At 42.2% G+C, this 17,540-nt stretch overlaps 1 protein-coding gene across 15 annotated transcripts; it reads left to right on the top strand.

Moving 5' to 3' along the window:
* Positions 1-382: 382 nt before the first annotated feature.
* On the top strand, positions 383-13,295 carry LOC112265189 (suppressor protein SRP40). Of its 15 annotated transcripts, none has more exons than XM_042295973.1 (28): positions 383-448; positions 1,299-1,474; positions 1,759-1,863; positions 2,440-2,508; positions 4,827-4,923; positions 5,484-5,536; positions 5,735-5,788; positions 6,003-6,008; positions 6,095-6,202; positions 7,485-7,526; positions 7,960-8,026; positions 8,237-8,337; positions 8,738-8,770; positions 8,884-8,932; positions 9,062-9,174; positions 9,348-9,461; positions 9,573-9,677; positions 10,698-10,784; positions 10,977-11,066; positions 11,178-11,246; positions 11,325-11,399; positions 11,510-11,572; positions 11,659-11,721; positions 11,818-11,958; positions 12,089-12,166; positions 12,261-12,314; positions 12,504-12,569; positions 12,790-13,295. In XM_042295973.1, exons 1-28 carry the CDS (start codon positions 427-429, stop codon positions 13,180-13,182), a joined length of 2,493 nt encoding a protein of 830 aa, XP_042151907.1. In that variant the 5' UTR covers positions 383-426; the 3' UTR covers positions 13,183-13,295. The 15 variants fall into 15 exon arrangements, with proteins under 15 accessions (XP_042151907.1, XP_042151914.1, XP_042151916.1 ...); XM_042295980.1 differs by having other exon boundaries at positions 11,680-11,721; XM_042295982.1 differs by having other exon boundaries at positions 11,680-11,710; positions 11,816-11,958.
* The last annotated feature ends 4,245 nt before the right edge of the window (positions 13,296-17,540 follow it).

Below are 17,540 nucleotides of genomic sequence, written 5' to 3' on the forward strand. Positions count from 1 at the left end.
CTCAAAATGTATTCAGTGCAACACTGTGTCATAATGCACCCTTACTTTGCGCAAGGAGCACTGAGCATACTGCCATGTGTGATGTTAAGACAAATGTTTGTTTATAGGAAATACACTTTTTAATTTTTTTTACCTCCATCTACTGTGAGAAGGGCAAACTTAGAAAAACACATCATATAGATCAGATACAAGCAATATAGTGTATTTTTTTAAGATATTAGGCTAATATTCAACATGAAATGTGAAAGGTCAGCCCATTATTGTGAAACCGGATTTACCTGTTCTGCACAGGCCAAGGCATTCACACAACACAATACCCACACCTTGGCCAATGGCCAAAATAAAGGACTTCCTATCAGTGTAACTCAGTCATATCATCCATTCACAGCCAACTGCAAGGTGTAACTGGAGCGGCTGTTGAGTTGAATGGAGTTCAACCGACCCAAAGGTATGGTGATCTATGCACTTTTAGTGACTTTTGCTCACCTTTGGTGACTGTAGCGCACCTTTGGTGACTTTAGCGCACCTTTGGTGACATTAGCGCACATGCCTTTATAGATTACCGGCATACTGTATGTTTAAAGCTTGATGTGGTCTAAACATGTAATGGGTCTCGTTCTTTAAGGATGTTCCCCGGTAAAAGTAACAATCATTTCTCATTATCACCAACTGTATATTCCACCCCATTCTACTTTAGGTGTAATTGGAAAATGTAGATATATGACATTTGAAGCAGTGAGCTGTAGTTTAAAGCTGTACAATTATTAGTATTTCTTTGCAATCATGCAGGGGTGTGGTCCAAAAACATCTGAAATCAAAAAACATCATGCAATTCTCCACTGTTGTTGTCAGTCAACCTGCAAAATGAATGTATCTGCTACTTCTTCTACTTAGAACAGACAATATGTAGATGTAGTCAATTTGGTTTGTGCATTATGGCTACAAATGTACTCTGAGGCGAATGCATCATTACATGGGATGGAGTACAGTGTGAGAAATAAGGAAAGCCATCAGATAATGTTTTATCCATAATATTAAAACACTTATGCCGTTCATACATGATCAGTACCTATGCATTTTTGATACTCTGGTTATTGTTTTTTTGTATTGTTTTTAATGTTGTTCGCACCGCAAAAGCCTCAGTGTGTAGGTGATTTGTACAATAGGATAGGTGATTTGTACAAGGCTAAGATGACTGAAATTATAGTACAACCCGTACAATACAATACAATAAACATATTGATTTGTGAATGGAACATATAACTGTGTAGTACGGTAATCTATGCTGGTTTGTGTAGCTCCAGGGGGAGGGCCTGGAGATGGAGAGGGAGGACAAGTTGTCCTGAGCACGCTGGATGAACTCCAGCCTGGGAGGAGTGAACAGAAGCTGGAAGAGCATGGAGGGCTGTCTTCAACCGACACCACTAACGCAGCCAAGACGGACCCCAGAGCCCCTGCAGGACGATCTGGAAAGGTATATAACGGAGGGTCAGGTTCAGTGGAAGGACTGCGGAGACATTGAAAGTAGGCCAAAAATGTTGTGATCGGGGTTTATATTGAGGGTATCTTCAAAGACTTTCCAAGAAAAGTAACGATAGGTCAAATAGTAACCAGATAATAACCTGAAACCTAACCCTGTACTGGAATAAATGCCTGTGCATGTCTGCACTATGACAACAATAATACATTTACCATCTAATTTTACTCCGTCATATCCATCTGTCAAGTTGTAACAATTGCAGTCTCTCTCTCCTTCAGGTTGACTTGTACTCATTCCACAGCTCCCCATCTTCAGACAGCGAGGAGGAGGACAAAGGCAAGAAGGAAAAGAAAAAGAAGAAGCTGAAGAAGAGGAAGAAGAAGGTGAGTCGCCTAAGCGCTTCCAATGTGAACATCCCCTACTTGAAATGCACTGCTCACTGGAGGCTCGCAAATGTGGTTAAAGAGACCCGGACATAAATGCAGTGTCATGTCAGTGTGCAGTTTCAGAACTGTGCGCTCTACACTAGTCGTTTAAGGTGTAGTCACTCCACAGCTGAGGGCTGATCTCCAAAACGTAGGTGTATTTTGCAATGGTGTGGTTCTCAAATGGGTCAGCAGAGCTTACTACAGTCAGGAATACCGATGCGAAAAGTGACGGTAAGGAGAGGGGAGTGGCATTAAGATATTGCAGAGTACTGTAGATCACAAGCCTTAAGAACCCCTGTTACGTATTCCTGTGCCGGCCTCCAATCATTTATACAATGTGACAGTTATCTAGGAATATTGGTCTTTAATAGTGGGGCATTCTGTAAGACCCTTTTAAAATGCAATAGAGAAGCACATTTATTACATTCACTCATGAAAGGTAAAGTATAAAACAACCAAATAAGTGAGGTATCTACTGACATGTACTTTACTGGTGTCAATTATGCAATAACCTTTTCTTCTTGTACACAGGATTCCAGTTCATCCTCTTCCTCCTCCTCCTCCTCCTCCTCCTCTGACAGCAGCGCTTCAGACAGTGAAGTAAGCTGCGCAAATCTCTTAACAGTTGACCTAATGTTCATCATCATTATATCAGATCTGAATTTGATTGAGCGTGTCTTGTGCATTGGAACCAATACATGAACAGTCACAAAAGAGTGAACCCTGCCCATCTGGCACTCCTGGCTAAAGCTGCCTGTTTGGAATGAGTCAATGAACAAACAGAGAGAGAGAGGACATTTTGGTTGGATTGGGCCATATGTTTAGTTTTAGACAAATATCTTGGTCATGCGAAGCCAAAAGGAGACTTGAATCCCCTAATGAAACAATTAAAGTGAAAGGAAGCCTAATTGGTTTATGGAGCGTGTCTTGGCAACGCTGGTATCTACCCTGAAACCAATCCATTGTTGTTTTAATCCTGGGAATACTCTTTCCAAGCGTATCCAAATTAGGTCCCTTGCCATGACACACAGCTTTATAAAGTGGATGTAGTATTGTCTTACTATGTCACATTGGGCTGGGCAGTTTTTATTTGATAAAAAGTGACTACTGTAATTGCTGATGTGAGCTTTATTTAGTCTTACTCTTCTCACTTTTAGATGTGCAATCATTTAGATTTATCTTTCACTCAGAAAAAAACATGCCATCACATTTTTGGGGAAATTATGCTCTGAAAATGAATGCAGCGGTTTATTTGAATATATAATCCGTTTGAAGTAATGTTTGTTAAGATATGCTGTGATTATCGATAGCAGGTACTTTGATTCCACGATAGAAACTCAACCGCGTTTTATGCTGGTCTGGAACAACAGCACTATGTTCTGTCAGCGTTAGTAAGCAGGAGACTCAGGTTTGCATGCTTGAGATATGTGGGGTTGAAAGACTAGCTGAAAGTCTAAATGGCACAATGAAACCCGTATGGTAGGCATGCTGTGACCTTCGGGACCCAGATTTAAGATAGGCATAGGAAACACACCCAGTCATAACCTGTTGAGCTGGTGCCTGCAAGATCAGGAAGTGAAGAGGAGGTAGGGACTTGCTTTCTATCTGGAATATGCACCGATATGATCTGTGAAAACACTCTGCAATAGCAGCAAACAAACACATATGCATAAGGTGGATGTACACACAGTACCACTGAAAGGTTTGGACACACCTACTCATTCAAGGGTTTTTTCTTTAGTGGTACTATTTTCTACATTGTAGAATAATAGTGAAGAAATCAAAACTATGAAATAACACACATGGAATCATGTAGTAACCAAAAAAGTGCTAAACATATCAACATGTATTTTATATTTGAGATTCTTCAAAGTAGCCACCCTTTGCCTTGATAACAGCGTTGCACACTTTTGGCATTCTCTCAACTAGCTTCATGAGGTAGTCACCTGGAATGCATTTAAATTAACAGGTGTGCCTTGTTAAGTTAATTTGTGGAATAATAGTGGCTACTTTGAAGAATCTCAAATGTAAAATATGTTTTGATTTGTTTAACACTTTTTTGGTTACTACATGATTCCATTTGTGTTATTTCACAGTTTTGATGTCTTCTCTTTTGTTCTACAAGGAAATAGTTTAAAAAATAAGAAAAACCCTTGAATAGGTTTGTGTGTCCTAACTGTTGACTGGTACTGTATATGTGAATTGTGCGTGGGTGTATGTGTGTGTGTGTGTGCATATAAGTCATTTTATTAGTCATGAATAATAAAACAAGGATGGATACACCTCACAGGTGGAATAGAATGACTTATACACACACACACACACACAGAACCCATCCTTGTAGATGCTGAGTCATCGTGCTTATTTATTTCGGTTGAATGTCATAGATTAAATCTATGTTTACTACCCATGTGTCTAAAAGCATCAAGGCACAAGGCGAGACCCAGATGCAGACACAGGAGACAGATGGTTGGAGTCTTACAATGTTTATTAATCCAAAGGGGTAGGCAAGAGAATGGTCGAGGACAGGCAAAAAGGTCAAAACCAGATCAGAGTCCAGGAGCTACAGAGTGGCAGACAGGCTCGTGGTCAAGGCAGACAGAATGGTCAGGCAGGCGGGTACAAAGTCCAGAAAACAGGCACGGGAAAAACGCTGGTTGACCCAGAAACATACAACACGAACTGGCACAGAGAGACAGGAAACACAGGGATAAATACACTGGGGGAAATCAGCGACACCTGGAGGGGGTGGAGACAATCACAAGGACAGGTGAAACAGATCAGAGCGTGGCAAAAAGTACAGAGATCTAAAATGTACTTTCGTCCTACCTGTCAGTGTATGTTTTGTTCTGCTATGTTAACATTAGATGAATAAGTCAAACTCGCAGTGAGACTAACTTCTGTCTGTCCTTCTGTAGGATGAGAATAAGAAGAAGAGGAAGAAGAAGAAGAAGGCAAAGAAAGAAGGTTCTGGGGATACTATAGTACATGATGCAGCCTCCATATCTGAGCCGGGTGATTGACAGCTTTGTTTTCTGTGTTTGGGCGTGTGTACTGAAGGCTACGAACTGTTCTAAATGACCTACTGTGTTGAAACACAAATGACCCCGCCTTGTAACCAAATATTACACCGACTGTACCTGCCTACTGCTCAAGTGACACATTCACCTCAATTCACATTATATGTATTGATACCATGTTAATGGCACCATTTTTTAAATAATGAAGCAATAATGAGAGGAATGTGGGTATATGAGGCGAGGGTGGGGTGGGTGGATAGGTGTGTAATCTCAGTCCAAAGGGCATGTATTGAGTCAAACATTTGATTGTAATTTTGTTGACTTTGCACCACATCACAGATTTGATCCCTAGAGGGGTTGGCCCTATTTGTTTTAAGATCAAGTTGCAAGAATGAAATCGAGGGCATTTTATCTGACCATGTGCACTGTTTATGTTCAATCAATCGTCTCTATACAGAAACACCACCAAAAAAAACCACACAGAACAACGATAATCTTATAAATATTATATTGTCGTTCACTAAAACATATTGACTGTTTTTGTTGTCGTCGCAGGGCTTGAAGGCGCCACTGATCTAAACGACGAGGAAACAAAGAAGAAAGAGGATGTGAGTGGGTTTTCATCAAATATATTATGTCATTTCGTATCATCACCATGGCCAATTTCCTCTTCCAGAAGTTACAAGCCAGAGTGTGCACAGTAACAAGAAGCCACATCAATACTCTACATCGCAGAGGAAGTCAGCGTTTACTTCAATGTTACCGTGGCAGGATTTAGAACACGCATTTTTGTCCCTTCCTCTTAGAACTCAGGCTCGGACAGTGAAGAGGACAAGAAGAAGAAGAAGAAGAAGAAGAAGGTATGTATTGTAGCTCCCCTGTATACATACAGGTGGTAACGTGTGAAATCTCAAAGTCTCATGAAAGAGGTCCTTTTCTATGTTCCTGTTTTCCGTCTCTCAGGATTCCAGCTCCTCTTCTTCATCTTCCAGCTTGTCCTCCTCCTCAGACAGTGAGGAGGAGGAGAAGAAAAAGAAGAAGAAAAAGAAGAAGAAAAAGAAGAAGAAGAAGAAGAAGAAGGTTTGATTCAACATGAGATCAGATAAACGTGTGGTGCCCATTTTGTCGACACAGCACACTAACGATTTGTTTGAATTCTTTTTCAGGATTCCAGCTCCTCATCTTCATCCTCTGATAGCTCTTCATCCTCCTCATCCTCGGACAGTGACAAGAAGAAGAAGAAGAAGAAGAAAAAGAAGAAGCAAAAGAAAAAGGTAAGAACATTTCTCATTCAACATTTCCGACAATGCAGTAAAAACCAACAAGTAATCTAACTAACAATTCCAAAACTACTGTCTTATACACACAAGTGTAAGGGGATAAAGAATATGTACATAAGGATATATGAATGAGTGATGGTACAGAGCAGCATAGGCAAGATACAGTAGATGGTATCGAGTACAGTATATACATATGAGATGAGTATGTAAACAAAGTGGCATAGTTAAAGTGGCTAGTGATACATGTATTACATAAGGATACAGTCGATGATATAGAGTACAGTATATACGTATGCATATGAGATGAATAAGTAACATTATATAAGGTAGCATTGTTTAAAGTGGCTAGTGATATATTTACATCATTTCCCATCAATTCCCATTATTAAAGTGGCTGGAGTTGAGTCAGTGTCAGTGTGTTGGCAGCAGCCACTCAATGTTAGTGGTGGCTGTTTAACAGTCTGATGGCCTTGAGATAGAAGCTGTTTTTCAGTCTCTCGGTCCCAGCTTTGATGCACCTGTACTGACCTCGCCTTCTGGATGATAGCGGGGTGAACAGGCAGTGGCTCGGGTGGTTGATGTCCTTGATGATCTTTATGGCCTTCCTGTAACATCGGGTGGTGTAGGTGTCCTGGAGGGCAGGTAGTTTGCCCCCGGTGATGCGTTGTGCAGACCTCACTACACTCTGGAGAGCCTTACGGTTGAGGGCGGAGCAGTTGCCGTACCAGGCGGTGATACAGCCCGCCAGGATGCTCTCGATTGTGCATCTGTAGAAGTTTGTGAGTGCTTTTGGTGACAAGCCGAATTTCTTCAGCCTCCTGAGGTTGAAGAGGCGCTGCTGCGCCTTCTTCACGATGCTGTCTGTGTGAGTGGACCAATTCAGTTTGTCTGTGATGTGTATGCTGAGGAACTTAAAACTTGCTACCCTCTCCACTACTGTTCCATCGATGTGGATAGGGGGGTGTTCCCTCTGCTGTTTCCTGAAGTCCACAATCATCTCCTTAGTTTTGTTGACGTTGAGTGTGAGGTTATTTTCCTGACACCACACTCCGAGGGCCCTCACCTCCTCCCTGTAGGCCGTCTCGTCGTTGTTGGTAATCAAGCCTACCACTGTTGTGTCGTCCGCAAACTTGATGACTTGGCTAAACAATGTCAAAGTGTTATAAACAGGATACCTCTCCCAAATCAACAAATCTGACTGAAACCTTACGATATGACCTGACATTATTGTGAAACATTTACCTGACGTCCTGACTTATGGACATTTCTCTTCTAGGATTCTAGAGGTTCTTCTGACAGCGAGGCAGACAAAAAAAAGGTAATATACAGTACCAGATTAGGAGTTCTAGCGTGTTGGTACCATGTCAAAAACATTGAAAGATGTTTTCAAACTGAGTCTGAAGCTATTTCTGCTTTGCAATCACTGTAGTGTACAACTTTAATTCTTTTTTTTCTTCAATAATAAAACCGCCTTATTTTGCCATGTTATTCCCCCTACATAATTAACAGTTCAATTGCTATCCACACCTCATTTGTTTGCAGACTACACAGAAGTTAGTGCAATGAACAGCAAGCTCTTAAACAGCGAGCCAGCACTATTACCAAACCAGACACACCAGCAAGAACAATTATTTTCCTCAATGCATTAGCTTTTGGGGAGGCCTAACTTGGCCTACTTGCATGCGCTTGCCCAGAAAACCCTGCAAGAACATACTGTAGTCACATGTGTTCTGTTTTGTTGTGTTTGGGAGCAGGGAGAAGAGGCAGATGGACAGGGCAAGGATGAGTACAGCTGTGCTGCTGGCGTTTCAACAGCTGGTATGTCATTTCTTCTTTTAAAATGTCACAACGTGTTTTCACAACGTTGTTCTGCATGCAAAGCTATTCTCATTCTGGATGCTTTCTTTGGAAACATGGGCATTGTAAACACAGCATCACATCAGGTCTTCATGTTCATTCATATAAGGTCATTAAACATGTCCACAGTAGACAACAAGAAATGGTGACCCAAAATATGCATATCCGCAGGTGAGGAGGGTGCTGGACTGGAGGGTACCCTGGGACAGAAATTGGGCAAAGGGGAAAAAAAGAAAGACAAAAAGAAGAAGAAAGACAAGAGAACGTACAAGGTGAGGTCATCGAGGCGTATAACAACAGGCCTTTCGAGAGTTTTAACCTTGAAACTTAAGCCGTACCGAGTCCGCTTAGCCTAAGTGGTACCCACTCCGGGAAGAGCCGGTGTTCCTAATGTTTCGTACAGTCTGTGTATATTTATTTAGCTTTTCCTTGCCTGCTGTATCTCTGGCTCTGCAATAGTCACGTTGATAACGTATAGAATCCCATGTATAGAATCCCATGGTGTATCCGAATCCCACAGTTATTACCTTCTAACAGTATTAAGCGTGTGTTTGTTAGACTTACAGTTTTGTAAGGTCGAAAATGTGTCGCTTAGAAAGTGTCAGCAGAGGGCGTCAGAGATGAAAAGGGTTAAAGTTACAAAGGAATTCAACCTCTCACGCTTTTTCTCAGGGCTCTGCGTCTGAGAGTGATGACGATGACAAGGTAAAACGCAAACAGATCTACAAACGGACACTCCTCTCCTCACTTTGAATTGAAACTCTCTCTGTATCCCCCGAATGACTTTCTCTGTCGTAATAACCTCTCCCCAATCACAGTGCAAGAAAGACAAAGCAAAGGAGGGTGGTGCATCAGCAGAAGGGATTTGTAAGTAAATCAAAAAAAAGAATTGTCTCAGAAGAGATATGGAGATTATGAAGGGGAAATCTTAGAAGAGATATGGAGATTATGAAGGGGAAATCTTGAGGGTGATAGTCTTCTTTCCCGCGACGAAAGGTGGCAGAGATTTTCCTGAAGGAATGGAAGCTGGAAACCTGAGTGATGACGAGAGAGAAGGAGGCAAGGAGAAAGAGAAGAAGAAGAAGTTGAAGAAGAAGAAGAAGAAGAAGGTACTCATCTCAGTTCCCATTGGCTCCCTGTGGTACAGTACAGACAACCTTTCCCACAAGTATTTAGTTGAGCTGTGTTATTCTGCCATTGGACTTGAGCTCCTCTCCAAAAGTGTCATGTAATGAATTATGTAATACAGCTACAATACCCTAATGAGTGTTTTTTTTTATTGAAGGACTCTGGCTGTTCATCATCCTCTTCATCCTCGGAAAGCTCTTCCTCTTCAGACAGCGAGGATGACAAAAAGAAGAAGAAGAAGAAGAAGAAGAAGAAGAAGAAAGCTGAGGTTGGTGGTTCCAAACTATCAGCCACATTGTATTCTATGGTAATGTTGGATGGTGCAATGCTCCACACTGTCCCCATATGACTGACATATTGGACACTGTTTTTGCCACAGGATTCCAGTTCTTCATCTTCCTCCTCCTCGTCTTCATCCTCCTCTTCCTCTTCATCCTCTTCTGATAGTGAGGAGGAAAATAAGAAGAAGAAGAAGAAAAAGAAGGTGAGAAAGCGATGTGTTGTGTGATTTAACATAAAAACAAGGTGAGAAAGCGACGTGTTGTGTGATTTAACATAAAAACAAGGTGAGAAAGCGACGTGTTGTGTGATTTAACATAAAAACAAGGTGAGAAAGCGACGTGTTGTGTGATTTAACATATAAACAAGGTGAGAAAGCGACGTGTTGTGTGATTTAACATATAAACAAGGTGAGAAAGCGACGTGTTGTGTGATTTAACATATAAACAAGGTGAGAAAGCGACGTGTTGTGTGATTTAACATAAACAAGGTGAGAAAGCGACGTGTTGTGTGATTTAACATAAAAAGGTGAGAAAGCGACGTGTTGTGTGATTTAACATAAACAGAAAGTGAGAAAGCGACGTTGTGTGATTTAACATAAAAAGGTGAGAAAGCACGTGTTGTGTGATTTAACATAAAAAGGTGAGAAAGCGACGTGTTGTGTGATTTAACATAAAAAGGTGAGAAAGCGACGTGTTGTGTGATTTAACATATAAACAAGGTGAGAAAGCGACGTGTTGTGTGATTTAACATAAACAAGGTGAGAAAGCGACGTGTTGTGTGATTTAACATAAAAAGGTGAGAAAGCGACGTGTTGTGTGATTTAACATAAACAGAAAGTGAGAAAGCGACGTGTTGTGTGATTTAACATAAAAAGGTGAGAAAGCGACGTGTTGTGTGATTTAACATAAAAAGGTGAGAAAGCGACGTGTTGTGTGATTTAACATAAAAAGGTGAGAAAGCGACGTGTTGTGTGATTTAACATAAAAAGGTGAGAAAGCGACGTGTTGTGTGATTTAACATAAAAAGGTGAGAAAGCGACGTGTTGTGTGATTTAACATAAAAAGAAGCACATTGTTTTTGTTGACTCACTGTTGACCCTGGTCATTTCTGTATCACATTAAAACTGTGTAAAATCGTACTAAACCTATCTATAGCCCAATGACAGACCCTGGAAAGTTGTTAAATACTTCATAGTGACCTTTTTTTGGTTGTTGTCCCTCAGGATTCTAGTTCTTCATCCTCTGACAGCTCCTCCTCCTCTGACAGCGATGATGACAAAAAGAAAAAGAAGAAGATGAAGAAGAAAAAGGTAAGTGTAACAAATTAGCAATGAAATGTTGCATGTCCATATTGCTCTAGTTACTCCATTGGCTATTGCATCCCCTTTGGCTCCATCTCCTCAGCATTACAGCACGGAAGCAAAGGCAGACATGTCACAAAGCATCTTCTTCTTTGGGAAAATACAGGATAGATGTCTGATTAAAGTTTAAGTCTGTTTCAGGATTCCAGCTCTGATGATTCAGATAGCGAGAAAGACAGGAAGAAGAAGAAGAAGACAAAGAAGAAGAAGACGAAGAAGAAGAAGACGAAGGTGAGTGCCGATGCATACAGATGTTATTTTGAGAAACCCAGTGGGCAGGGTTATGGTTAGAAGCCCACTGGTAAGTGAATGAATTCCACTCTCTTAATTTTTCTTTGACAGGGTTCCTGCTCATCAGACAGCGAAGACGATAAGAAGAAGAAGAAGAAGAAGAAGAAGAAGTATAAGAAGGTACGTTGTTCTATTGTTTGTCTTTTCAATTTTGAAAGATATTGGAGATGTCAAATTAAACTTTTATTGTGTGTCCAGGACGATTCTGACAGCGAGGAAGACAAGAAGAAAAAGAAGAAGAAGGACAAGAAGAAAAAGAAGAAGAAGGATAAGGTATGTTTTCAATTGTCCTGTATTGGGGAGGGTCCATTTTTTTAAAGAACAGTTCATTTGAGATATCTAATGACTCCTGAGTGACCAGAATATGTATCTTGTGAGTCCAGGACTCTGACTGCGAGGAAGACAAGAAGAAGAAGGACAAGAAGAAAAATAAGAAGAAGGATAAGGTGTGTCTCAACTGTCCTGTATTGGGGAGGGTCCATGTTTTAAAGAACAGTTCATTTGAGATATCTAGTCATATCTGAATGACCAGCATATTTATATTTGTGTCCAGGACTCTGACAGCGAGGAAGACAAGAAAAAGAAGAAAAAGAAGGTACCTTTTTTAATTGACTGTCTTAGAGAGTGATCCTCAAACTAACGACAGTAACAATCAGAATGTGACTGTGGATCGCTTCTCCTGTGTACCCAGGATTCTGGTTCTGACAGCGAGGAAGATAAGAAGAAGAAAGACAAGAAGAAGGATAAGAAGAAAGGCAAGAAGAAGGATAAGAAGAAAGGCAAGAAGAAGGATAAGAAGAAGAAGAAGAAGAAAGACAAGAAGAAGAAAAAGGTAAGTAACACAAATCTATTTGGGAGTTATTTATGAGCCCCTCTATGTGTTATGAGCCCAGTGCGCATAGTGGAGGCTAATGAAATAGGATAGTATTTCATCCCCATGTACTGTATTTATGTGTGTCTAGGATGACTCCTCATCTGGAAGTGATGATGATGATAAGAAAAAGAAGAAGAAGAAAAAGAAGAAGAAGAAGAAAGAAAAGGTAAGTCTCCATAAAGGTAAATGTTATTTGGAGATGCACAACAGTGAGGTGAACACTGGAATCTGATGGACCACGTCCTCTTTTTGCCCTGTAGGGTTCCTCTTCTGGAAGTGATGATGATGAGAAGAAAAAGAAGAAAGACAAGAAGGTAAATGTGATTTGGAGATGCAGATGATACTGTTTGGAACACTGTCTTTCCTCTGGAAGTGAGAAAGACAAGAAGAAGATACAAATAAGGGAGAGTTGAGAGTTTTGTTATGACCACAAACATGTGATACCAAAATAGCTTATTGACTCATTCTCCTTAAATTTACATTGGTATTTTTTGGGGTCACAGGACTCTTGTTCCGATGTTGAGGGAGAATCTAAGAAAAAAACAAAGAAAGATGACAACAAGAAAGAGGTAGGTACAAGGTAGTGAATATTGGAATTGTATGCAAAGAGAAAGCCAAACCCTCAAGGTTTTCCCTGAGGTAGTCCAATCCTCTCTTCAATGTCTCAACTCTAACGCAGGTATGTAGGACAGTTTTGAAGTAAAAGCCACTCATAGGTACGTGTCTGCGAGAATAGTTTCATTTAAACATATCAGTTCCATTCTAATAATCTCATTTATTCCCTTTTAGGGTGGACCTGGGAATGAAAAGTGTGGAGAGATGAAAAAGGAGGGGAAATATGTAGGTGGCTTGGTGATGGGAGGAGGGTGCATGGATAGCAAACCATCTGACGAGGGATCAGCTATTCGCCCGAAACCCACCCTGAAGTTGGAGTCTTGGGGGCCGTCGGCAGACGCCAGACCCAACACTCGCTATGAGTCCCTTTATAGCACCTCGCACTCTCTCAGTCCCAGGGAGAGCAGCCCCTCCCGCCCGCCACTCAGTCCCTTGGAGGCCCTGATGCGGAACCCAACCTGGACCAGCGACCGTGACCCAATGACCGGGAGAGGACCAGCCAGCAGCAGAACCACACTTCTCAAATCCAGTGATCTGCTCAGGGGTCCTAAGCCTTATCAGCCTTAATTAACATGGAGATTGGAAAAGATAGGCCAAGATGATTCATGCTCATTACAATCAGGCTGAAACATGATCAAAAAGGAATTCTGTCAGAAATAAATAAATAATTTCAATAGGTACATTTTTGTGAATCTCTTTTCCAACTGAAGCTGGTCAACTTTTGCAAATAATACACTTTTGTCTCTTTGGGAACCTCACACGTGAGTGACATGCAATTTGTTTATCTAAAGTAAAGTGGGAAGTTTGAACATAATTGACGTCTGTGTGTCTGTGTACACATTCAGGAATTTCCAGCAGTATTCATGCAGGCTTAGCTGATCAGATGCACTATACTATGAATGTAGTTTGAGGAGTTAGTGAGGTAACTTTGGTCAATTCTGAGTTCAGTTTGGGATAACCGGTACCATGAAAGTGGCTCACCTTTAAGCCAATTTGGTAAATCTGCTTCAGGGCGCAGGCTAACCCAGGGCTAACTACAATTATCTTGAATGAAGTGTCTGATGTGTGAGTTGAGGACCAATGAAATCAGATTATCTCCCTCTCGCAAATATTATATAATATCATCATCCAATTCATTTGAGGAAGAAAACTGCTTAAATATGAATCAAATGTGTGTTTGTGTGTTAAAAAGTTCCACATTTAGTAATGGCAAATGCATTTAATACTTCACGCACGGTAAAACATTCGCATGACAATACAATTGTTTTATTTTTTAAGAGTGGGAAAAAAGGTGCTGTGCATTGATAAGCAAACCAAAGGCGGCACCAAAGGCGGCATTATCGATAAGTAATAAAATAAAGATGACACTTCAACAAGCCTATTTCACACCATAACCTGCTGAAATTGCAAGATAACTTTTCTTTCATTTTGATTTCGCCACAAATGAAAATGTGGCACGTGGATTGATGTTTCAGTATTGTCTCAATTAAGAGTTCGGCTTTCGACTAGCCACATGTGACATGAACACAGTGTTGCCAACTCCTCACAGTAAGGAAAGTAGCTATTGGCTGTCCTAAAAGTAGCTAAATAATTGACCATGTGCATGTAATTGTTATGGACGATGTAGGAGAGAGGAATAACATCACGGGAGAGACAAAAAGTGAGTAAAAAACACCCTAAATATGTTTAAAACTACAATTTAGCAAGCTGCTGAGAGTGGCACACATAGCGAATAAGAACCAGATGTTTGAGGCCATACTCCTTCAGCACTTTATGGACCCCATTGTTAATCCCCGCCATAACAGAGGCATTGTCAGTCCCTATCCCCAGGAGTTTCTCTTTTTTTAAGACAACACTTGTCGAGGAAAGCCAAAACAGCACGGGCTATAGATTTGGCATCTTCTCCCTACAACTCAACAAGCCCCAGAAATGTTGATACAATTGTCTGCTTGGTGTCACTAAAGTACCTTATCACAACCCCCAGGTACTTAGAAACACTTACATCCGTGGACTCATTGAGGAGGCTGAAACGCTGGTCACCCACATCTGTGGACTCATCGAGGAGGAGGCTGAAACGCTGGTCACCCACATCCGTGGACTCAGGAGGAGGCTGAAACACTGGTCACCCACATCCGTGGACTCATCGAGGAGGAGGCTGAAACGCTGGTCACCCACATCCGTGGACTCATCGAGGAGGAGGCTGAAACGCTGGTCATCCGTGGACTCATCGAGGAGGAGGCATCCTGTGGACTCATCGAGGAGGAGGCTGAAACGCTGGTCACCCACATCTGTGGACTCATCGAGGAGGAGGCTGAAACGCTGGTCACCCACATCTGTGGACTCATCGAGGAGGAGGCTGAAACGCTGGTCACCCACATCTGTGGACTCATCGAGGAGGAGGCTGAAACGCTGGTCACCCACATCTGTGGACTCATCGAGGAGGAGGCTGAAACGCTGGTCACCCACGTCTGTGGACTCATCGAGCAGGAGGCTGAAACGCTGGTCACCCACATCTGTTGGTCACCCACATCATTTTGAAGTGGGTAGCATCAGTGGAGTCTGAGAAAGTAGCTCTACATCAAATCAAATCAAATCAAATTTATTTATATAGCCCTTCGTACATCAGCTGATATCTCAAAGTGCTGTACAGAAACCCAGCCTAAAACCCCAAACAGCAAGCAATGCAGGTGTAGAAGCACGGTGGCTAGGAAAAACTCCCTAGAAAGGCCAAAACCTAGGAAGAAACCTAGAGAGGAACCAGGCTATGTGGGGTGGCCAGTCCTCTTCTGGCTGTGCCGGGTGGAGATTATAACAGAACATGGCCAAGATGTTCAAATGTTCATAAATGACCAGCATGGTCGAATAATAATAAGGCAGAACAGTTGAAACTGGAGCAGCAGCACAGTCAGGTGGAAGTTGAAACTGGAGCAGCAGCATGGCCAGGTGGACTGGGGACAGCAAGGAGTCATGTCAGGTAGTCCTGGGGCATGGTCCTAGGGCTCAGGTCAGTTGAAACTGGAACAGCAGCATGGCCAGGTGGACTGGGGACAGCAAGGAGTCATACATGGTTCTCCGATATGATCACATGCCAGCATGGAACAGTGTTAAGTGATAGCTAATGCCATGGTGGCCTCAGCCTTTTTTGCAGTCAATTCTTTTAACCATAAATGGCAGTTTGTTTTGGGTGGGAACTGTTATAAGGCTTTGCCTTTTGAGTATGTTTTTGAGTTGTCATGTGTTTGTTTACATCAGTAAGTTTGGCGTAGAAATCAGCCTTACAATACAGGCAGTATGCCCGTGTATCATCTCCAACAAGCGGCTTCAACCAGCCTTTGAATTCAGGGTTTGATTCCCACTCCTTTCTGTATTTTTGAGTGTACAGTTTAGACTGAGACATGATGAGCTAGCCAGCTAGATGTTTTGCTTATGTCACAGAGAGGCACACACACAGTGGACAAGGTGAGTAAGTGACTGAGGCTGTGTGAGTCAAATGCAGTGATTTATTTTAGACAAAGAACATTTGACATTTACATCCCACCCTGAATGTAAGCCAGGGCTGGATCAGCCAGCAGCGGCTTCCTGCAGGCGCAATGCATTTGCAGTCTGGAAGCAGAGGGGTGATCATCTCCTGCTCTGACTGCAGCTGGGAGGGAGTGCTGCGCGAGGACTGGGCCGTCTGTGTGCCCTAGGACGGGGCCCACGAGTTATTAAAAATGAGTCGCTAGAGGGGTCTGAATACTCGCTAAATGTAGCGACCAAGTCGCTAACTTGGCAACACTGCAGGAACACGCACTTACAAGCCTGCTAGAATTAGCGGCAGGCGGACGAGCACTATCCACCATCGTAGTATGGATAAAGTCTGAGCTGTGATGTGAAGCTGAGCAGATCTAGCTTGCTTCATTGTATACCACTCTGGTCAAATTGTTTTTTAACCAACCCTGTCAGTTAAGGTCCAGTGCAGCCATTTTTATCTCAATATCAAATCATTTCTGTGACACTTTTCAATTAGAATGGTCAGAAAACAAACAAAAATATATTTTTAGCAAAGAGCAATTTCTCCTAGCAAGAATTGTGCTATGACTGTCTGGGAGTGGTTGGTCTGAGTGGGGAGGGGAAAACAGAACATTAACTTTTATTGGCAAAGAGGTTTGAAACGCTTTCTTATTGATCTATTGTAATGAACACGAGGGGAGAGAGAGAGCTGGTTTCAAGCGCAGGTCGCAGCAAGTGTTTATTGCAGAGGACCACAGGAGGAGGCAGGTAGCTGGGTCCAGGGGCAGGCAGAAGGTCATACACAGGAGGAGGCAGGTAGCTGGGTCCAGGGGCAGGCAGAAGGTCATACACAGGAGGAGGCAGGTAGCTGGGTCCAGGGGCAGGCAGAAGGTCATACACAGGAGGAGGCAGGTAGCTGGGTCCAGGGGCAGGCAGAAGGTCATACACAGGAGGTCCAGAAGGGCAACAGTACAGGCAGGGAAAAGGCTAGTAACGTAGTCCGGGAGATCAGGCAATAGATAGGTAACAGGAAACCCAATAGGTTAAAGTAAAGGCAGGGAATAGGCTAAAGGAGTCGTTAATGAGGCAGACAAAAACTATCATACACGGGAGGAGTAAATCACAGGCAAAAAACAAACATTTAAAAATTGCTCCAAAAGAAGTGTCACAAAACAATCAATACCTCACAGTTATGGGGTGCAAAGAACTGAACTAAATAGTGTGTGATAATGACCTACAGGTGTGTGAACAGGTGATTAGAATTCAGGTGATTGGCATCTGGAGAGTGAGCTGCATTCAGGGATCTAGGTGTTTGAGATTGTGAGTTGGAAAGTGGACTGGAAAGTGAGCTGTGTTCAGGGGATCTACGTGTTTGAGGGTGTGAGTTGGAAGCAAATGTTACATCTAGGTTCGCTACAAAATACTTCCATGAT

This window comes from Oncorhynchus tshawytscha, linkage group LG13 (genome assembly GCF_018296145.1).
Source record: "Oncorhynchus tshawytscha isolate Ot180627B linkage group LG13, Otsh_v2.0, whole genome shotgun sequence".
NCBI lineage: Eukaryota > Metazoa > Chordata > Actinopteri > Salmoniformes > Salmonidae > Oncorhynchus > Oncorhynchus tshawytscha.